The sequence below is a fragment of the Strix aluco genome, chromosome 6 (genome assembly GCF_031877795.1).
Source record: "Strix aluco isolate bStrAlu1 chromosome 6, bStrAlu1.hap1, whole genome shotgun sequence".
Lineage (NCBI taxonomy): Eukaryota > Metazoa > Chordata > Aves > Strigiformes > Strigidae > Strix > Strix aluco.
Window position 1 is genome coordinate 43,104,062 of NC_133936.1, and position 23,313 is coordinate 43,127,374.

Below are 23,313 nucleotides of genomic sequence, written 5' to 3' on the forward strand. Positions count from 1 at the left end.
TCATTTCCTACCATTTCCCCGTGTAACTCCGGCGTGGCTCTTCAGCCAGCAAACCTCCCTGCAGCCCGCCGCTGGCCACAGCTGCCTGTCCATGTGCACGCATGCAAAATCGTCTAACACGCTGTATATCAAACTTCATCAAAGGGCCGCGGGACAAAGCAACAGCAGTTCCCTCCAACTTCCTTGCATTAAAAAGATTTTATAAAAGACCTTGATAAAACCAGCGTTTCCTGCTTTTTGATGTGTGGGTAAGTCGGAGAACATGTATCATGATATCTGTGCAGCCTTATAGCCCACCTAGGAAAAGTGAGAACAGGTCCATCTTTAAGTATTTTAAAGCGCCTTACAGCAGTCCTGATTCGGTGATTAAAAAAACATAAATGCTTTTTTACCTTTAAGGATCAATATTGACTGTGCTAAATGAAACCACTCAGGCAGCTGACAAGATCCAAGTTATTGTGAGTGCTGAGATCTCCCTAAAGCCTTGCACTTCCAAACACGTTCGTGGCTTGGATCAAGCGCTTATTTATTGCACGCAGATCCTCACCCCACATTGCAGTCCCCCGCTTGCATCGTAGGAGCATGCTAAGCAAGAGGAATGTCATCCTTCACACATTATTTCCTCTGTCTCCCCTTCAAAGCGCATCCTGCCATTAGCTCCAGCTGCACCCAAAGGTGCAGGGAGGCAGAGGAATTGGCTGTGGTGACAACAGTGCCATCCGCTGTCAGCTTAAGAGAGATGGGTGCTGCAATAAAAACTCCATTGCTTCCACGCTGGTACAGCAGCTGCTTCCCGAGTCTGCGGCTGTCCTGAGGGCTGAGCACAGGCTGGCGTGTGGGACCAGTTACCCATGCTGCGAGCCTTATCAGAACTGCCTGCCCGAGCACAAGGAGCAGATGCTCTCTGGATGCTCGGAGATGGGATGCTGGATGATCGAAGCAGATGCTTTTGATGAATCCCAGCTGTTTTATCTCTCTGAGTGGTTAGTGAGGTTTGCCCAGGCACTGTTGTCCTTCATGTGGTGTGGATCCTACAAGACAGAGCACTTCTAGAACAGGCTGGAAGTCAAACATAGCTGATCTGCACCTCCACACAGATCCAAGCTCCCTGGCTCCAACTTCCCAGACCTGCAAAAGGCTGATGGTCACTGAACTACAACCGTGAGTCAGGGCAAGTCTGTTCATGGCAGCTCACCAACGTCCCCAGAAGTCAGCTTCCGCTGGAGGAAGAACTAGAGCTGAAATACTGCTTGGCTTCTCCCCTCTGTGGTGCTGCACTTTCAGGTATTGACCACACATCCTCCCTCACTTCCCGCCCCAAGGGGTTATTCAGCAAAGTGTGATGATGAGAGACCCTGGTTGTGCTCTCCAAGGCAGGTGAAAGCTTTGGGAGGAACCTCCTTCTTTCACCATCTGACAGGCAAGCAGATGTCTGAGATCACTGCCTCCAGAGGTCATCTCAGCAGCCTCCTTGTGTCCCATTACTCTTACCATGGCCTCTTGAGATTTGCTCATTTCCACAAGGTAATGAGGGCAATCTCTTAATTCAAGAGGCAACCTAAAAAGATTCAAACACACTAGCCAAGGCATTAATGCTGCCCACGGTTTCACAGCCACCCCCAACTTCAAGTTGGTGTGGTTCCTCTGCCCCGGCTGATATTTTCAGCTGTACGTAGCCCAAGGAATCACACTGTGCTGGTGTTTTAATTCATGTTATCAATCCTCACTGTTTTGAACAGCTCCAGAGCCGTCGCTGTACCAGGACATGCACAGCAGATACCAAGCAGGGACCTGGGGCTGCAGGCTGAGCAAGCACTTGCTTCTATGAGTGAGGTGGAAAACTGATGTAAGGCACTTTTGCAGTCTGTTGTGGCCATCCAAGACTCCCCATCCGGACTGTATGTGGAGAACAGGTGTCCAAAAAAGACCAACGAACCAGAAGGAGGGAAGCTTGACCCAAACTAACCATACTCAAAAGCCCACAGATGATATAGAAACATGCTTCTTGAACAGAAGTGTCTGCAAAGGTACAGATAGAGCAGATGCACAAGAGCCCCAGTCCGAGATTTCGCTGCCGATAACTGATTTCTATATTTCCTTGCTGTCGCATTTCTGCAGTACACGACCTGAACTCCCTGAGCCCAAAGACATGTCAAATGCCACCACTCCAAAATTTTAAATTATCAACTCCATTCGTAGAAATGTAGGCATGAGCTGCTCATTTGGTGCCAGCTACAGCGGATGCTGATAGCCAGGCTGCATCAAGGAGGACCAGCAAAGGGAATCTGAATCATTTCTTCCTTAATCCCACTGACACTAAAAGTAGGTGGAGGGGGGCGGGGGGGGGGGGAAGGCAGAAAAGCTAAAGTATCTGAAGTTTCCTCTGTAGGAAAATACCCTGACCTCCCCAGAACCCAAAAACTAGATTTCTTGGTCTACCTCTCTGTCTTGCTCTTATCTTGCAATCACACACCTTGGTCTTTCTGGCCAACTTCTGTGACACAGCTGAGGCTTTTCCAACACAGCAATGTTTAGAATATAGAAAATGTAACATCAAGGAAAAAATATGATTGAAAACAATGTCAACCAAGCTGCCCAACGCACAGGCTGTAGGACTAGAGAGGGGGTCTGCAAAGAGAAGGGAAGGCTTGGACAATGACTTCAGAAAGAAATGAAAGTAGTTGATTTCCAAAGAGCACAAAGCAAACTATTTGGATAAAGAATAAACCCAAATTAAATTCTTAGCTATTTCAATCCTCATAATACAGATTGCCAAACACAGGTGGTTTTTAAACAAATAAAGCATTCACTCTAAATCAACATGTATCAAAAGGACCCAAAACAATGACAAAAATTCAGCAGATTGACTGTTTTGGAGGATGAGATGCCCAAATTCAAGGGGGTTGGAGGTGGCGGCCCCTGGTTTTGCCTGTCTCTGTACCTCGTTTCCCAGCAAAGCAGAAACACACGCTTCTGAGGCATCGCAAATGGCTGTCAGGTCATGGCCTCCTTCGAGGGCCAGGACGACGCGACCCCCGGCCAGGCCCATCAGCTGCTTCGTCAGGTACCCGAAGCCTGTAACGAGGAAAAAAAGAGGAAATGCAGGAGAAGGGCAAAGGTTGCGGCTGGAATCAGGCTCCTGGCGAAGGATCAAAGAGTTATAGAAAGGAATTACATCATATTAAAAAACCACAAGGGATCTGAAAGGACTCAACGCATAATATAAGCCAGGTTGGATTTTAATACGCTCACTGCAGAATTCCAGCCCCAGTTCCCTGTCGGACTGGCTCAGCCACGTGCGCCGCGGGACGGATCCGTATCTCCCCCACGAGCACTATGCTGGGGTTTATCCCAGGTGAGAGGCACTGCCACCCTCCCTACCACCCTTCAGCGCCCTGAATTAAATACAGCAGCAAATATCTCCTTTGGAAGGAAGGAGAGAAGGTAGAAGGAAGCGTTTTTTTGCCCTGCTTTGGAAGATGCAAAGTCAGAGCAGTCATGCGGATGGAGGAGGGGAAGAGGAAATCAGTAAACTTGCTGCCGGTGCTTTCAGTTGTGATAGCAGCATCGCAGTGCCCCACAGATATTTCACATCTAGCTCTTAACAGACATTTCTTCCCGTATATAATATGCTATAAAAATTCCTGGGGCACCCCCGACTTTGATCATATGACACACAATACATTTCTACCCTTTAAACAAAACAGAACCAAGCTGTGAGGATTTAAAGAATGTGTCCTCAAAGCAACCTTCCCCCTCCAAAAAAAAAAAAAAAAAAATTCCAAACAAAAGAAAATCCAGGGCATTTCTACCCGCCATCCCTGTTCCGTGCTTTCTGTTCTGCAGAGACGCCCACGAGTGCCTTTGCAAATTGGCAAATTAACAGACAGATAAAAAGATTCACGGCTGAGCCCATAACTGTTTTGTGAGAGTAACAGAGCATGGGAAACTCAACAAGCAGGTAAACAGGACCTTCTCATTATGAAGTGTTTCTGGACATCTTAAATAACTTGTTTCTTGTAAATCTATTTCACTTTATTCTTACATAAAGTTTATAGGTTCAGCTACCTTACAAGGCTCTGAAATTCACTGTAGAGAGTAAGATTCCTGGCTGAAAAAAACTCTTGAAAAATAATTAATAAAATCCTTTTCCAAGAGAAACCATCTTCTCGATCGACTTCAATGAAAGAGTGCCAGGTAAACCCAGCATCACCAAGGTGGGGGATTTCAGTGGGTCTCCTGGGCAATGCAAAACATCACAGATCCAAAGCAAAAAGGAGGTTCTTGGGGGCCTGTACAGTTGCTTCAAAGGTAGAGAACAAAAATATTCAGCTCAAATTTTTAATAAGGTATCCTGGAGGAAGAACTGGACTTCTACTAGCATTCAGAGCAAGGTACACTGTTTACATCTGGCATTGCCTCCTTCTGCCATTTTGCATTAAAACGAGCATAACTCTCTAATTCAGCAGTCATCTTCCACTGGGATGTGACTACGAATGAATCGGTAACTTACATAATTTATTTGCACTACAAATTGAAATGTGCTATGCTTCAAGAAAATGAAGGCAATCAGCCAGACCAAAATATATACGGTAGAGTGACAAAACACATGACGATTCGAAGAAAAAGGCTGAGAGTTTGCCATTGAAATGAAAGATATGAAGATTGACACCAAAATGTAAAACCTGGAAATACCGTATACTTTAGTCCCTAGGACAGCAGCGATTTACACCAGTTTCAGATCTCTGCTCTTGTAAATCCACAACTTACATTTTGCTGATAGATTATATCCTCCAAGAGGTGTGGGATGGCCTTCCACCGCATCGAAACCAGATGACACCAGCACAACATCTGGGGCAAATTCATTGGCAATGGGCATTACTACCGTTCTGCAACAAAAATTTAACAATGGCAGACACGTTACTTTGGCTCTTGAACAACAGCAGGAACACAAACCATCTTGAATAAACCTGTTACACAACCCTGTACTATTATTCCACGGTAGTGAAGTCCATCTCTTATTTTCTCACAAGGTGAGAGCCTGGCTGTTTGAAGACCTTGCACCGCCACGCAAGTACAGTTTTAAAATTAAGTTCATGTTAATTTTTTCAGGTTTATTATTTCCTCCATCAACAGCCTCATGTTTTGACCAGGGAAGTAAGTTGTCCTACATCGTGTTTCCCATTTGTGATCATATCTTGGCTGTACATACAGGGCATGAGGGGATAAGGAGAAAATAAGAGGGCACCTGGCACAGGCTGCAAAACCACCTGAGAAACCTGTCCAATGGCAACCTCGGCTTGTGGCACTTGTCTCTATGCTCTCCTTCGAAATACCTCCTTTAGCCTTGGCAGAATCTGAAAAGCTATTTATTTTTTCCTTGCTGCATTTCTCATTTACCATAATGAAAGGCTGAGGATGTCACATGGGGCAAAAAGCTTTAACATGCAAATATCCCACCCAAACACAGCTCTCCAAACTCTGGTTCACCATCCTCTGACATTTTGTTCGTTCAAAAAAAGGACTGAATTGCTTAGCATCCATAAACTACTGCCTGTTAAGGCCAGTATTTAAATGAAACAAGAGGTCTGTATCTGTGATTTCTCAGCAAAAGGCCTTTTCCCTCTGGTTTATCTCTTCAATCTACGCAACTTCTGTTCAAAACCTACACGAGGTTGCAAACATCCCATTTCCCACATCAAGATGCCAATTAAGCAAAACTGGAAAGTTGAGTAGACAGCAAGTAGTTGCTTCTTCGTCTAACAGCTCCAGCACAAACATGACAGAACTGGAATTACAGCAAGGAAAAAAGTCAAAGCAGTGGAGCTTTTTAATAAACACAATGCAGACACCCACGATCTTTTCTGACTGAGAAAGCCTGTCGCAAGCACTCTTGGATGAACACCTTCTCGTGTCTTCAGTTCACGCCGGGGTAGCCACATGCAGGAGCTTGAAAGTTATTTTGAATTTTTTGATCGGACACTGACAACTGCAGGAAATGGTGGAAAAGCAAGGATGTGCACAGAGAGTTGCCCTTATATAAAGTAATATTTTCTAAATTAAGTTATTTTTTCCTTTATGAATGTACCCACTGAAACTTGGATGTATCCCTAGGGCAACCTGGCCAATGCCAACCATTGCTGGTACTTAAGACGACAATATTTCCCAGTTTCCTCATCCTAGGAAGAGCCACTGGCAAGGCTAATTTTTTAAAGCATGAAGTGAAGCTATTCATATACCAAAGCATGAACCTGTAAATATCTTTGCATACATGAGAACTTCACTTTTATCTTTTATTGAGTACAGTAGTGATGTGATGCCCTGAAAAACAGAAAGAGCCCAGAAAGGTCTGTATAGTGCTGAGATTGTTCAAGCGCTATCAAGACATCCATAAAAATTCACATCTCTTGCTACAATGATGTTAAACAGCCACAAGACACCTTCTAGTATCAGCAACTTGCATTAGCCCCAACACTGACCTGAGCTGATGCCATTTTGCCCTCTGCACAGTTTTTTTTTAATGGAGTATTAACATCAACCATGCAATGAGCTACTTCCAGTGTTGGTTAAGCCCATCAAGTAGTTTTCATCGCCACCGCTGAGCAGAGTCCCTGCAGGCAGGGACACCGTGCATGTTGCAGGTCTGGTCAAGGCTCTCAAACCTCATGTAGTCCAAAAAAAAGCCTTCTAGCTTTAATTTTTTTTTTGCCAACTGATTGCCACAGTAACCTATCAGCCTCCTGCCTGCCAGTCTCTGCACACAGACACAGAAAACTAAGCAAAAAGGATCTTATTTTAATTCTTACAAAATCCGAAAGAGGAATTTTAATTTTTTCCTCAAACAACGTGATTGCTGTATACATTCTGTCCTCAGGGAGATGATTACATAAGGAAGACAAAATAGCATAATTTTTGCTGATGGCTTTACAGTCGACAAAAATCTGTTTAGTGAAACCCACAGACATTTTAAGTAAAAACCACCTCCTTCACAAAGGACTAAAGCAGCAGTTTCGCAGCAAGTGCACGTGGCAGAGGGTTTTTTTTTTTTCCTGAGCTTTGAAGTATTGCTGAGCTCTTTAATTTCTAACTGAAGGAAAACTGCTAAAATCATCAGATTCCATCCCCCCCCCCCCAAGTTACGATACCATGGGAGCTGCTAGTACCTCAACGGATGTGCGGGATCACCCTAAGCTCGTTGCAGAGCAAGCCCAAACCTGCACCCCCGTGATGTGGGCATGGTTTGTCAGCAGTGAGCAAACCATGCAACCCCGAATTGGCAACGATTTCTGGGCCGTGGGACAGCTCATCTGCTGATGCCCGAGCACAAACACCCCTGAGGAACAGGGACAGCTGTCGAGCAGCGTGATGGTGCGGGTGATGCTCGGCTGAAGGTGACAGCAGTTCAGAGATACCCCCTAGCAGCACAGCCACCACCCAGGCAGCGCCGGGAGTTAACCACGAACCCTGCCTGTATAAATTTTAGGAGAGAAAAAGCAGCGGTTGCTGGTTAAAAGTAAAACAATCAGTATTTGACAAGAGTTAGAAGAAGCCTCTTTGAGGATGTCCAGAGTTTTCTCCAGCGCAGGACGGGGTGACCTTACAGCCACAGCTGGTTACCTCAGCAAGTCCTTTCAACTCTTGAGCAATCATTAGTGGTGCTCTCCACGCACAGTAAATTTTAATCAGGTCCCCCAGAGTTTTAAGAAACATGTGTCACAGGTCCCCTGGCTGCCCCATCCAAGAGAAGCCAGGAGGACAGACAAGACAGTCTGTGCCTGTGGGATGGTGCTGGCTGCCCGTCCCGGACAGAGGTTGCCCAAGAGCCGTACGTGTTCAGGGGCAGCCAGAGGAGAAGTGCAAGATGACAGGGTGTCAGAATAAATAACGTAATGATGCCTTTGGTACCCTGACCATCACAATCCCATCCAAACTCAAGAGCACTGTCAAATCCAGACTTGAACCCTTTCCTTCACCCATGACTCCTACCCAAACTCTCAAGGGCTGCTCTTGCTTCTGACTTTCTCCTATTTCCAGTATTACACCAGTACTCCAAAGCCACAGTCCCAGCTCTATTTGATGCTTACCATGTAAACAGCTGTAACGTTGGCCATAAAACTTGACCAGGAGGACCAAAGTGCCTCTCAGCACTCTCTCCCTCATTTTTCTTTTTTAATTGTAAAAAAAAAAAACCAACCACTCCAGAAAAAAAAAAAAAAAAAAGACTGCTGAAAATTTAAGATGCAAGCAAATAAACAGCTTTCAAACGATGTATTTCTGAGATTTCATCTGTGGGCAGCATTTCAGGCACATCTAACCCAGTCTTCTGGTTTTTATTTTTTCTCGTGCAGATGAGAACAGCCCCTTTGCTCAGACCCCTCACAGTAAAGAGAAAGCAACAATTAAACTGCAAACAAAGCTATGGCTTTTCCATGGTGACGATACTATAAAAAAGCCAGAAATTCAAATTATGATCAAGAAGATGAGCAGTTTTGTCTGGAACTGTCTTTTAACTAATGGCTAAGGTAGCTGTAGAGTTATTCACTAAGGAACGAAAGTGTTCGTAACGCTGAATACTCATTCAAGCCATGTAGAATTTTTTAAAATACAAGGCTTACCTTTAAATTTCTCAAATTTCAGAGGCTTGTTTTGCGTGCTTAAAATAAAGCAAATCCTTTCATTTGTCTCTGAACACAGCTAAGCTGAACAGCTATGCATTAGTCAATACAACAGTCAACACTACTGATCATGTTCTGCAATCATTTGGGGAAGAAAGAAACCAATTTTGTATCTATTTTCCAGAAGACTGAATAATTTTGAGTCTGTTACTAGCCAATGACAGGCAGATTCAACAATCCTACAGAGGATTTTTTGTTAAATGCTCAATTGCAGTGAGCAAATCGGTGAAACTTAGAAGGGTAAGCACTTTGTTCAGAGACTCTTTTTCCCACTGTTGGCCATATACATATATATCTCTCTATATATCAAAATGTTATCCGCTGCTCATAAGGCTAATCAGCCTCCTGAAGACTCTAGTCTTTGTTTCTCCAAGCAGCCATCTCCACGGTCATTTACTATGTCAAAAGGGATTAGGAATTTGGGGACGAAAACGGTGTTGGAAGAGCATGAAATCTAAAATACAGAAACAACAGTTCCAGGCAAAACATCATCATCTTCCCCCCTCCCTCTTACTCACTCCTGAAATAGTTTATGGATCTAAGGGAAAAACAAAATCCCCCCCAGATTGGCTCCTGAACATATTTAACACTTTCCGAGAAAGGTGGGAGGAGGGACCTTTCAAATACAGTCCTGGCTTTTACTTCTGGTTTAGGTGTTTTAAATAAAAATAAAACTAACGCAGAATCAAGCTGTATATGGAATTATAATTGTGGAGGAGACCTCAGGGTAGGGAAAAAGATTGTATGAGACAACACAACTGCTAGAATCATCAGAAAAACTTTCTTACAGTAAATTCAGAGGAAAACTCTTGTGGATAATAATTTTTAATTTAAAGATAATAATTTAATTTCACTAAGTAATGGCTGTTCTTGTGTAATAAGGAACTAGCTGCAGTCTTTGCATTTTTTCTGCAGGTCTCTTAGGTTTGCACACTCTGCTTTTGAAAACGTCAGGAGGATTTATAGAAGCAAACATGATTTCTGCTTGTATAACAAGTTAGGGAACAACAGACTCTGGTAAAAAAAAAAAAAAACAAAAACCAACTGAATTTTACAACTGTTTGTTTCTATAACTACGGAATAACAGCGACGAACACCAATAACATTTTGATGAGTTAAGGACTTTAAAATTATATGCCCTGCATTTTTCACATTAGAGTTTAATACATTTCTGCCTAATCTGTGAAATCTGTATTGCCCACATACTTGGGCGGTGAGTTCAGCCGTGGGACCTTCGCCCAGCGAACGGTCAGCTAAATTATAATGTCATGCTGTCTTGGGCAGGCAGAGCCGCCGCTACGATGGGGTGGAGGAGCGCCAAGCTCGCAGCAAACTCCCCAAATCCCTTCTGCACATCTTAACAGTGACTGGGGTGACTCCACCCCGGGGGTTGTGTCCGTCCATTCCCCCCCCCGGCCCCTCCCTCACCCCCAAAATACAGCAATCATGATATCACCCCAACCTCAAGATGGGGCAGCCGGTGATTTCAGCCCTTGGCTATGAAGACAATAAATGACAAAGTGCACGGCAAGGCTGCTCTCCAATTTGCATTTTTAACTCTTGTTCTCACTTTTGAAATGGCTCGGCGGTATTACTAAACATTAAGAGGTCAGGCTACCCTGTCCAACCCAGCGCTGTACTGCAAGCCAGGGGAAGCCAATATTTGTAGAAGAAATTCTCAGTAGAAAAATCACTGATGCAAGTTACCATCCTTTCTTTGGAAAGAGTAAAACAACACTGAAACAGGTTTTCAGTGCGGGGATGATCGGTTTCATTGGGATTTATTTATTCACTCATCAGAAGACTAATTTATGAGGACAATTATCTCAGTAGTTATTTCATTAGAGCACATGCTTTTATCAAATCCATACACCAGCTCATCCTGAAATGGAAGAAAAAAACCTGAAAAGCACGTTGCTTATTTTTCTTCCGCTTGTTTTACGTAGAAAGAGGGCTTTCTTCCCTAAAAGCAGACAAGCAGCATGTGAAGAGTTAAGGCTTTTAAAAAAAAAAGAAAAAAAAAAAGAAGAAAAAGTATATCAGTATCTTTGCCTAGCTCAAAGGATTTCCACTGATTCCTCTACAGACTTCAAAGCCTCACAGTTTGGCATTTGGACTGGTTTGAATTAAAGCTCAGTTCTCCACTGTGAGTTTCCAAGTTCATGGTGAAAATGCCTGCTGCTTCTGGAGTTCATTATGGCCAATTTTCTTATCTTTTCTTCATCTTAGGTTTGATCCCCAGCAAATGCAACGTGGCATTCGATGGGGTGGAATAACAAGGTGCAGCCTTGAAGGCATGCATTGTCTCAAGGGGCTAACGCAAGAAAAGAAGGGAAAAAAAAGGATATATGACCCATTCCCTTCACTTTCTAACTCTTGGGGGACTATAAATTGCAAACTTCAAAGCGTTATTTTACATTAAAATCAATAGAAAGATTCAAGGGGAAAAAAAACGTTTTTCAAAGAAGCTGGTTAAGATTTAAAAAGGTCACTTGACAATGTATTATCATGACCAAACTTGGCATAAGATTAAAAAAAAGCTTCCAATTTAACTTATTGACTGAAGGTGTGCACATGGGGCAGACTACGGGAGGTGCTACCTAGGAGGACGAGTCACAGCGTTCCTCAGCTTCCCAAACCCTGGCAAAATAAGGGCGGTGACTAGCTCCAAAATATGTTCCCCAAATAGCTGCACTCTCCGGGCAAAAAGACACCAGTGCCTATTAAGGAATGGCTGGCAAAGGTCCTGCTGTGCAGACTGAGCAGTTTTCCAGAAGCCTTGAAACTCAATTAATATTTAATAGCAAGTATGTCACTCCGTCATGAGCTACGGGTTCTCTTTCTAATGAAGAGATCAGTCTTGTTGACTGCTGGGATAAACAGACTTCCACTTTGGAGGAAAGAGCTGCTTTCCTGTAACAGGAATAAAACATGGAGACAAATGACAGTTACTTGACTGGATATTATTTTAAATTGTATACATTCTTTGAAGGCTTTTTAACGGCAGACTGAAAAGCCCTTTTTGCTCAGTATAAAGGAATACAAATATGCGCACAGGGAAGAACAGAAATAATGCTCCCAGATCTAATGCCATTCCATGAAGGTGATATTCCATCTGCCTGTTGCCAGAAATTTGCATCCCATGTTTTGGCAAGTGTGTGTCTCCCTGAATTTATGTGGGGTGGTCGCCAGAAGTGAACTAAATCTGGTTTGAGGACGAAAAACCACTTCAACCCGTAATTATTAAAAAAGATGCCAGTTGGAGAGGATGGACCTACAGCACGGGGGAGGCAGGGGGTGGAACAAGACAGTCTAAGAAAAATAAAGCCTATATATCCAGCAGGTCAGAGAATTATATTCTTTCTCCTGGAAGGAACATCAGAAATGAAAGTGTGGTCTCCCACTGGCCTCTATTTGCTATTGCATTACTTAGAAGTTCTCCTCTACCCAGAGATCTGCCTTCATTCCATCTTGTTATTCTGCTGCTTCCATAGTTAATTTTAATACCTTTCTCTTCCCATTCTCTGAAGCTCTGGGAGGCAAATGCATCACTCCAGGCTTGCAGCCAGTCCTCAAAACACCAGTGCTGTACAATCACCCCACTGGCATATCTTGCCCATTAGCAAGATGATGTTTAACCCATGCTCTTGCAGTGCTCCTGCAGTGACACTGCTCAGAGAGACCACAACCTTGCTGTGCCTGACTGTAGATCAGCTAACGTGTGTTTTGCTTCACGCATCTCTTCTGATGATGCTGATATGAGGAGGAAAGTAAGGATTAGATCAAACGATTCCCTGCAGATACCTCCACGGGATCCTCAGGTATCATATGCTTCTGCGAGCAGGACAATAAGACCAGAAGGACACAAACAAGTGAGTCAACAAGTGGCTTCATCACCTGCTCCATTTGGAGACTCAAATGATGCCAGTTTTTTGGAGCATGCTTAAATATGCTTGTACAACCCATCATAGTGGTTTATATCTGGCTTTACTATTACTGCTAATCAAGGAGGATATCCCAGCAACACATTAATTCAATGCCACAGCTTTGCTTACCTTCATTCACACTCTGACAGTGAGTGATGAGTAACACTTATTTAAGAGATGATTGTATTTTTATTCATAACACACAACATGCTGCTTCTGAGGAGAAACCAGAATCCAGTAAGAACAGCACAAACCCGACAGTTCAGTCGTTTCGATTTCCAGTTGGTTGGAACAGGCATATTTGATATCTTGAGTGAACAATAATAAAATCTACAGTTTATCAAAACAAGCCCACGTCCCTTTGCTAGGTACACTGGGGAGGGAGCTGTGGTGTGAGCTGTGAGTAGAGTTCTTGCAGGGACTGCATGGCCAACTCGCCCAGAAGTTGGGTACCATCGTCTGCAGCGCAGCAATAGCATCTCAAGCCTTGAGGCAGCTGCAATCCCAAGTTTCAACTCATGATGACTTGTTAAGAAGTTTTTCTGGGTTCCCCTCCCCATCCAGGTGGGTTTACCCGTGGAAATACTTACCCCAAAGAGGTAAAAAGATTTTTAGCCAAAACCAGAAGAGCTGGTATGATGGCATATCAGTTGACATCTTACATTCATGCATCAATCAGGGCTGAGCAGCAAGTATGTCAATCCCCTAACGCCACAGGCACCCTTCTTAAGGCCAGAAATATCCTAATTACTTAATTCAGCTTCATTTTTGTTATGGTACTCAAAAAGTAACTGCAACTATAGATGTAAATCTTGTATTTCTAAACTTAGCAAGAAAGAAACTCAAGATTAAGGAGGACGGCATGAGGAAAAAGAAACCCAGTTTAGGTGAAAAATATGTTTGTAAGTGGATAACTTCAGTATTACCTGAAAGCAGTTAAGTATTCTGTGTCTCCCATCGGTGGATCAAGGCCACCAGTAAAGGCCATGTTAACATTGAAACCAACTCCTGCTCCTGTGCCAACCTGAAAAAGGGAGATGGTACTCTTAATTCCACATACGGATACAGCAAACTGGCAACACATCTCTGCTGTCTTTATATTCTTTCAGCTAAATATGGATCTTGATTCAATAGCTTGGTGGTAGTGAGGTTAATTTTTCCCTCTAGTCGCTTCCTGGTCCCCAAAACAAGAGTGAAAATAAAGCTCTTCCATGCTCTGATCTTTATGGGAGCTGTGGACCAGCAGTATTTGACTGCTGCTCACCCAAAACCCACCTCATTGTCAAATGGATCTTCTTCCTCCTTTTACAGGAGAGTGTGTTACATGCAATACCTTTCCTTAATTCATTTTCAGCTTTATTCAGAAGCATATTTTATACTTCATTATAGTTGCAACCGGGGGAAAAAAACCCACAGTTTTAATCAGAGCGAGCTCCCCCTCTGCTGGGGAAAAATATGATTCACAGAGAAAAGATTTTCGCTGCTTGAGGGACACATAGGTGGTAAATTTAAGTACATCCCCATGCTTCCCCCATGTATTGCAAGCATCCCCATCTGCACAGACTGCAAATACCTGAAGGGGAAAACTGAAAAATAATCCAGGGGTTTCTGGTAATTTGTCTGCCAAGAAGCAAGGTCATGTCTTCCCCAACCATACTGAAACTCAAAAAGCCTGTGTTCAGCCCCTTCATCAAGCAGGGACCTGGTGGCTGCCCAAGCGTGGTGGCCGTAAGCACGGGCTGTGGGTCCCTGGGAACAGCAAGGGAGTTGGCCACCATCTGCTGCCACTGGCTGTCAGCAGCTCCGCACAGGGTGCTGAACTCCTACACACACTGTTTGGGGTTTTTTTTGGTTTTTTTTTTTTTTAGGTCTCCACATATGAAAAAAAACCCAACTGAAATACAATGCACAGCCAGATAATTCGGGCTGGATAAAGCTGCAGGGCTTTTATTGCACATTCTTCCTTGTATTGGTGCGAATACTGCTGGTAGAAAAACACAGGGGGTTCATCCATCCATGGTGGGTTATTTATCCATCTGTGTCTTTAACTGAATTTATTTTGTATTCTTTGTTTTATTCGGTTTGGAATGACACATCTTAAAATTACTATAAATGGTTAAATACAAGGTGGATGGTCTAGTCTAGTGTTGTCTTACAATACTAGATATTTTGTAAACCAGATTACTAGATTATTAGGTCAGCAAAAGAGTAGGTCTGAGACCTCTGAAGCAGAAATTAAGCCTGATGCAAAGGGCTGCTGCTCAATCACTACAACATCAGCGCACAAACAGGGTAATGAAGAGGTATCACATCATGTTTAAGTTTCTTTAGAAATCAAAATGGAAACATCGATGTTTGCCGAATGGGAAAATGTAAAATTGATGGGGTAAGAACTCTAGGAATTTTCAAACCTGTAGTACCTCAGAGTATACAAGTATTTGATATAATTTCCCTTTGATAAATCACCCCAGAAGGACAGTATTTCCTGCCAACGTTGAGGGAAAGGAAGGATGTGATGGATGTAGGAGCATCCATCCAGAGTTCAGGGAGAAAGGTCTCCCAGCTTCACTGTCCCAGCCCTTCTGCTGCAGGCTCTGAGGACACTACCAGGCACCGGTGGATTTGGTCCAACAGCAGCGACCGGTGCTCAGATCCCACCGTCGGGGCCGTGCAATGTGACCACGGCAGTGGGGGTGAGCGATGCCTCAGCAGGGCCAGGGGAAGGGGAGACAGACGGGATCCAAGGCTGTGCCAGGAAACCCGAGCACTGCTGGCACAGCCAGGGACAACCTGTTCCTCCTGCATCTAAGAAACAGCTTATGTCTGTAAAGGGGGAAATCCTGAGGAGTACACAGAGTGCTGGGACAGCTGGCAAAGGGCTCCTCTGGAACAGGTTCTCCCCTAAGGGCTGGAAAACCTAATTGCATTGACTCATTTTCAGCTCGTTAGCCAAGGCACAGGCTTTCCTGCCAGCTCAGGGGGCAGGACACAATGCCCACGGCTGTCAGGACTTGGATGAGAAGGCACCAAACCTAAAAACCCAGGCGATGCGTTCCCAAAGGGGCACTAACACACACGAGCACGGGAGCGGTGGCAGGAGCTTCTCTCCAAGCCTTGCCTGGCAGAGGCTCCCCAAGATTCTGGGGGGGCTCCTGAATCACAGCCCCAAGCAGGTCCTACCAGACACGGATGGATGCTGTGCCGATCCATGCTCTTACCTCGTCGGGAGCACCACTGCCTGGAAAGAAGTTCCCATCATCATAGCGATGTAGTGAAATATAAAGAACATTAGGATCATTGTAGAAAGCTTGCTGAGTACCATTCCCATGGTGAACATCCTTCGGGGACAGAGATTGCATTATATGAGGGAGGTTAGTACCTTAGTAAAAACGCAGATTAAAGACATCAACTTGGGATTTGGAGGGGTTTTCTTTGCTGTTGTGCTTTGTTTTCTGCACTTCTCTGATCTAGCTGAAGCCATTTATCACAAATGAGAGTAACCTGCTTTGCACAGCTGGCTTCTGGTTACACTCCTTGTTTAACACACGGGAAAAATGGGGGTAAACCAAGCACGTATCAAAACTGAGGACAGGATCAATTTACTTGGATGGAGAGAAGCAGGTTCATACCCAATCTTGGGGGATGGAGAGACTCTACTAGCCACCCCAAATTTGCATCTTTAATCGGTCGTGGGGTGACCACTGACACAAGTGCCCAGCAAAGTTGTGTTGGGCCCAACAAGAATAAATGCCAGAAACCCATGACCCGGATCCCCTCTTGAACTGCTACATTGTGCAGAAATGCAGGCTGTAACAGGACAGGCATTCAAAGAAGGGGCACCTTCCTGATATGAAAAACAGTTGGTGGGAAGTGAGGAAAAGGATGTCCATTAGTAGGTCAAAAAGATAAATACTTGTGGGTGTAGACCATGGGAGATTTGTGGCCATATAATCAAAACTCTTGGCCGATACCCAGCAACTCAAATGCCTTCACAGCCACATAAATATGTTTTTTTATCTATTAAAAAAATAATAAATCTATTGGCCACACTTTTAAATCTATACATTGCCACAGCAAAATCCCAAACAAGCTCTTTCTCAACCCACTGTGCTGTCTGCAGCGTATTTCACTGTCTTGTTCCAATTTTGAGATCACTTTTGACAGCCTGCCCACTCGCCCGGAGGCTGCGCTGGCCCAGAGGCAGGACACTGAGACCATCCAGCCCAACGGTCAAGCCATGTCAGACAGCCTGTCCCTCTCAGTAACCGGTGCTCACGTCTTGAAAAGAAAGCTGCGATGGATTGTAACAGTTAAGGTCAAAACCTCCAGGAAAAAAACAGGCAAAACCCAGCACGGTTTGCAGTTACGTGTCCTTGAGACAGTGTTATGGGCTTATTTTAGAAAGCAACTACTTATTTATTACCATTTTATTCTGAAAACTATGGACCCTTTATGACAATTTTGCTTTATTATAACACTTTTATGAAAAAAACCCCAAACTTTAAAAAAACAAATTTTGGCTTGCAGACCACAGACATTTTTTTTTTCACTGATTTACAAAGCTAGGGTTGCCCTTGCAAGAAAAAAAACCCACAAAAATTTCCACCTGCATTCCTGAAGTGTAAGAACCAGCATTTACTCACCCAGTCCACTATAAGGATTTTGCTAACGTTCAGCCTTTGCTGGAGCAGCTTGGCTGCAATTGCCACGGAGTTAAAATAGCAGAAACCCCTGGAGAGGGGGGAGACAGGAGGAAAAGGACAGGTGTTAATTACAGGTTTCCTTGGTCCCAGTGCATCTATCATCTAGATATAACATAGTAGGAAGAAATTTCTTCTGCTCTCACTCTTCTTTCCTCCCTGGAAGATGCACGTGTGCTCAATTAGAGACACAAAAAAGTCACGCAGCAGCAGGTGTCCTACGACCTCTCTGGAAATGGGGAACGTTTCACACTTTCCCAAACCCACTGCAATGAGATGCTGCTCAGTGCCAGCTGCCCACGGGACCTGCAGCACTGCGTGCGAGGGAAGGGGACAGGGAGAGGATGTGGCGAGGAGGAAAGGACGGGAAAGGACCCAGGGCTGGAGCACTACGGTGTGTTGGCTGGGAGGGAGTGGGCATGCTCAGAGAGGCCTCAAAACGCTGGGGAGAGGGGAACTCAGCATTTAATTTAAATCAATTCACAGGAGTAAAGCAAATAAAAGCATCAACACTTTTTCAAAGCATGACTGTAATGCTGCTTCTTACTAAACAATACCGACCCAAAACCACTAAGCAGGATCTTGCCCTCTTCCAGAGAATCATTGGGAGCTTTGAGTATTGTCCTGCATGTCAATAAGCAAGAAATTCTGTAACACTAACCTAACAAACCACCTTTCTAATTTCCAGCTGCAGATCACGCAACAGGCAAACACCGAAGCAAGTTGATAAAGCACATACGCATACTTACATGGGCGTGCTCTCTTCTGCGTGGTGACCTGGAGGCCGAACAACAGCAAATCCGTTCTGCATACAAAAATAAGAAAATGAAGAAGTGAGACAGAAAGGAAGGTTTGATTGCACAAAGACGGATGCAGAGGTTGCAGCCAGAAGCGTTAATTCTGCTTTGGAACTATGTAGTTGTTCTCGATGGTTTTCTCACAAGACTGTAGCAGTGGATGATGGTCTCCCTTGTTTTGGAGGGGGGAAAAAAGTCCACATGAATTTTATGAGAACTGGTACAGCATTTCCTTTCATTCAGGGAAAAAAAAATAAATATTCTGCATGAGGTCACTGAAACAGCAAACGGGCTGGCCCAGCTGAAGGCAACAGCAAGACCCTCAGATAACACTAGAACAGTGATTTCATTTGCTGCTCTGGTTTCTTTCTTCCTTTTAATCGGTGCGTAAGAACATTCACCAGGAGTCTGTTGTTCACTTGCTGATATCCTCAAAGATTTTTATGACTAAAGCCAGATGGTGCCATTAAAATGAAGCTAACCGGACCTCCTGCATAACACAGCCTTGAGCTGAGTCCTGTACAGAGCCTATATCAAAGCCAAGTGTTATTTTCATACCAACCTTCAGTTCTCCTGTGGCTACTTTGAAAACGAGCTCAATGACACAGCCCACAGCCAGGCGAGCAGCACCGGACGAGTGAACTTCATTCCAAATTGTGTCACTGTCGACCTATCGGAGACACACAGGAACCACGTTTAGGAGCAACAAGAACAGCAAGGAAAGGGACACCCATGTTTTATAAAGAAGTTATTCATATGCATTGAATCCATAAATGCATTAAATGCGTATTTATGCATGAAATTTAAATGCATTAATTTTAAATGCATTAAATTGCAGAACTGATCTCGGCAGTACCAGGGCTGGGAGCCCACCAATCACTGTAACATCACCACTACCGAGTGTCCATCCAACCAACCGACACTCAAGAGATGACTGTTTGCAACAGCTCTGCAATGCTAAAGGGCCAGTGCCGTAACAGAGGAGCAAATTCAGCATTTCAAGCACTGTAAATCTGCAGGTGTCTCCTACCAATACTCCTACCAGCACCACGGTATCAGTATTTCTTTTTAATTGCTGGAGGAAACTGATCCCAGATGAAATGAAAAGGTTTACAAAATCATTCAATGACTCTATAAAATAAAAAAAAAACACAATAAAGAAGAATGTTTAATAATGGACATTTAAAAGACGCCTACCCACGACTGCCAGGGTGAGGTTACGCTGACAGCAGCTTCCCGGGGGAACCATAAGATCAACCCTGTCTCATCAAAGCTAACAACAGACCTTCAAAATCTAGCTGCTGACTACAGACATTTATTTCAACGCTAAATATCTGACAGGACCACCATCCTCTGTATTTTCTCCCTGAAAATGTGCAAATAGGCCAAAGGCAAGGCATTCTGCAGACATCCCCATGTCATTATCATACAAGATCGTGTCCTAATTTAAACAAAAAGCAAGAAACCTTGGCTTTTACCACATTCACCCCAACAACCGTATGGGGACAAGATTAGTTTGCAGACACGCGATGAAATGCCTGTTCTTTTTTTTACTGCAGTTCAGCTGGCAAGTTTGCGGAGAGCAGAGGGGGAAGGACGGCTCCCGGGGGGCTGTTTCCAGGCTGAAGCTCTGGATCTCCTCTGCTGCACTCCCGGCCGTCTTGCACGCAGTGATGAAAGCTAAGCTTGTTTGCTTCTTGCCAGTCACAGCCTTTGCAAAAGCCAGACTGCTGGGACTGTCCCATGTCAGGACAGCTCGGCTGCCTGGGAACATCATAGGATAAATCTAACATTTCTCCATGTGAAGGATCACCAGCTATTACTCACATTTTACTCTGTACTGTGCTTATTTATGGAAACAATGGCAAAGGAGAAGAAAAGAAAGAGATTATTTGTTTTGTCTGGCATCCAGTCTGCTCACTGAGCTGCAGGGAAATGCGAGTCACCACATCGGAGATTGATCCATCTCCTTCACGGCTGTGCTAAAGCCAGTGGAAATCATTCCAGGCCTGTTATCAGAGACAGCTTCTGGCAACATCTGCCCTGAGGATGCTTTTGAAGTCACAGTAAAGCAAGAAAGCATTTGGAAAATACCAAAAAGTCATCTCCATGCGGTAACGCTGCCAATACGTGCACTGTCTCATACTCTGGGGAAAGCCACTGCATCGGTGGAAAAGCCCCACAGTGACTATTTGTGGTATGAGGGCTCCCCTGGACTCCCATAAATTCAGGTAGTAACATGGGAACAGAAATACAGCGGGGTCTGAGTGATGCACCAGGAGTCCTGGATCAGTACCGCACACGTGCAGCAGATGGGACTGATCTGATCACATCCCTCCAAAAGCCCTTAGAAAGGTGGGAAGATGACCAAGTTGCTTCTCCTCCCCACCGACCAGCATGCTAGTGCTCTGCGAGGGTCCGTCTTTGGGCAGTCCTGTAAAGACATTATGGGATGGTCAAGCTGCTTTGCAATCAGGATAACACTGCTAAATTCCCTTGGGGGATCCAGCAGTCTTCATCCTCTCCCCTTGGGGGATCCTCAGATCCTCTCCCCTCCGTGAGTGGGAGACACTCATGATTTATACAACAGAGAACATCTACTTGCCTTTTGCTAAGAGCTGACCACCTTGGTGCCCTCGGTCTCACTGCTCAAGTGAGGTACAGCTGCACTGCACAGCCTGGGCTGAGCATATCTAACCCATCTTTCTTGGTCTTGAAAGAAAACACTGCAGGACACCAGAAGCCACGAGCTTCCCACTCTGGCCAGCCACAGCAAGTACCAGGCCCCTTCCACAGATGCAGAATTGCAGAGGGCCATCTTCATTCACCATAAGACACCAGAGGAAGGGAAATACAAAACCCCAAAATTCACATGTCCTATGCATGGCTTTACCTAAGGGACCAACAGACCCTCGGATCTCCTCAGATGTCTGTTCGTGCCAGCTGCAGAAGTCACCAGTGCCTGAGCCAAACACCACCACATTCAGCCCCTTTGATGCTTGCAGGGCTCGCAGCAACTGGGCTCGCGTTGGCAGCACTTCAAGAACGAGAAGGGCAAGACAGAGTGGTTTTAAAGAGTTATTATTTCTCCAGAAAGAAATGACGTACTTAGAAAAAAGCATTCCACCTGTGATTTAGAAGACAATTTGAAAGGTTCTGCCATGCCCCCACACTCAGCTCCCCAGCAGGAGGAGGACTGGATCCAGAGATGTCTGCTGCCACCCACAAGCTCTCTGCTGCCCCATCTCATGTGCAAACATCTCCAAGATAAGGATTTAACACCCAGCCACCTTCCCTGGAACGGATATCTGGAGACCACTGGGCCCTGCTCCAAGGCAGCACTTCATCATCTGTGTGACTGTAAATGTTTGAACAGTCCCACTGAAGCCATCAGTGCTCTGCAGCAGGGGGGCGTAGACTCTGCCATGGTGGAAAATGTTATTAATGTGGCCCTGAGCTGGATTGCTCTCCGGCTCTGAAGCTGCTGCTGTTTGGTGTGCGGGCTGCTGTTGACCCCTCCATCATTCCTGAATTCTGAAGTTCATTACAGGGGAGACGCTATTTGGCTTTCCCTGCCTATGAGCTCTTTGATGTAGCTGCCATCACAGAAGTTGTTGCTGGGACAGCACATCAAGCCTTACCATCTGGAAGGACTTTACGGAGAGAGGAAGCATATTTCTTGGTTTTTGTTGATCCAACAGGGTATATTTCTCTTTTTTCTCCCGAGCTGGAGGATACAACTGTGTCAGAGATACAGAGTCTTCCACATCTGCCGCTGTTGGTTGAGAAGCAGTTGTCCTGGTCAGCACACTTGTCTTCTTCATAAGAATATTAATGCCTTGCTCATTCTAAAAAAGAAGCTGCTGTTTGTGCTAGGTGAGCCCATAGGAGAGGGCTCCCTTTAGAGTTGGGGGGAGGGAATTCAGCACTTGGGGCCTGCTGCAGGCTCTTAACCTTTGCAGCACGTACTGTTATTAGAAAATGATGAGTGACTGCAGAAGAAGAAGGGTCAACGGTTTGACACAGGCTCTCTTCTACGCGGAATGTCTAAGATGTTTCAGGGTGAAACTTGAAAGAGTTTTTCCTTCCTTGTAACTTGAAGTCTTTAATACACACAATGAGGCTCCTACTCACATTGTATGCTATGCTGTTTACTAACATTTCAAAATTAAATGAGGAGGGTCTTATAAGAGGTTTCATTATTCTGATCTTTAGCTGAAGAGCTATGCAGGTAAGAAATGAAGCATAGGGACGGGTAGAGACAAGTTGCACAGCAGCTCCAGCCTCTGCAAACTGAAGGGGAACGAAGGAGTTCTGCTCTTTCCTCATCACTGCTCGTCATCACGCTTAGGTGACAGTGACACACACCGTCTGTGCTGCCAGAGACTTGTCTTTACCTAACTGTGTCTCCTACTGCTCTAAAGCACTGATTAAATAACCCTGCTCACATTCTGTTCTTCTAAGACTTGCTAATTAGTCTCTTCTCATTTACATTCCACAGAAGTCCTTTTCATTGTCTCTGCTCTGCGATAATCTACTTTGCTTGAACAGGTAAAGATTTTTATAAGCTCTAATCAAGACCTTACAACCAAAAATAGAATAACATATTCTGGAAGAGATCAAAAACACTAAGAACATTTTTTAAAGCCCTAGATCTTTAGATATTTTTAGAATGTGCACAGAAAAAGAAAATACTACACACGAAAGAAAGTTATCGTAAGATCAAGTCTTTGAGTGTTCTGAAGAAGTTGGATGTAAGTATGCTGGAACTATTTTGCAGCTCAAACTCCTTTCTCCAAAAGCTTCTTCTAATTATCCTTGATTATGTAATGCTCTGGTGCATGTAAGTCACACATTAAGAAAAGTGTGTGCGCTGCAGAGAAGTGAAGGTAATGTCCTAAGTAAAAACACCGCATACTGCACTTGCAGATGCTGCTGAAGATCAGCAGGAATAAATTACTGTTGTTTAAATCAGAGCTCACATCTGTTGATATAAGTGCTTCTGTACTTTCTTCCTTTCCCGCTATGATCAGACGTCTGCAGATGGAAGGAGGTTTGTTAGTGTCAGCTACAGTGATGTGAAGGCTTCTTCGCACAGAACAAACCAATGAGGAGAAGAACTGACAGGTTTCCAAGCACCAGGGAACAAAATTACCCTTTTTCTCATTGGTTTTGAGACACTGTGACTTAATTGTTAGAGAGGTTGAAAGGTGTT

The 23,313-nt window shown here is 44.4% G+C and overlaps 1 protein-coding gene across 4 annotated transcripts in view; it reads right to left on the bottom strand.

The window, feature by feature from the left end:
- HDAC4 (histone deacetylase 4) overlaps positions 1-23,313 on the bottom strand; it is a 270,626-nt gene that overhangs the window by 13,419 nt on the left and 233,894 nt on the right. For all 4 annotated transcript variants that reach the window (XM_074829852.1, XM_074829853.1, XM_074829850.1 and 1 more), the window contains exons 18-24: positions 18,661-18,768; positions 18,051-18,106; positions 17,245-17,332; positions 15,820-15,939; positions 13,528-13,625; positions 4,771-4,889; positions 2,942-3,075 (exon numbers count right to left, since the gene is read on the bottom strand). In XM_074829852.1, coding sequence (XP_074685953.1) covers positions 2,942-3,075; positions 4,771-4,889; positions 13,528-13,625; positions 15,820-15,939; positions 17,245-17,332; positions 18,051-18,106; positions 18,661-18,768 — 723 coding nt within the window. The remainder of the gene's footprint in view (positions 1-2,941; positions 3,076-4,770; positions 4,890-13,527; positions 13,626-15,819; positions 15,940-17,244; positions 17,333-18,050; positions 18,107-18,660; positions 18,769-23,313) is intronic.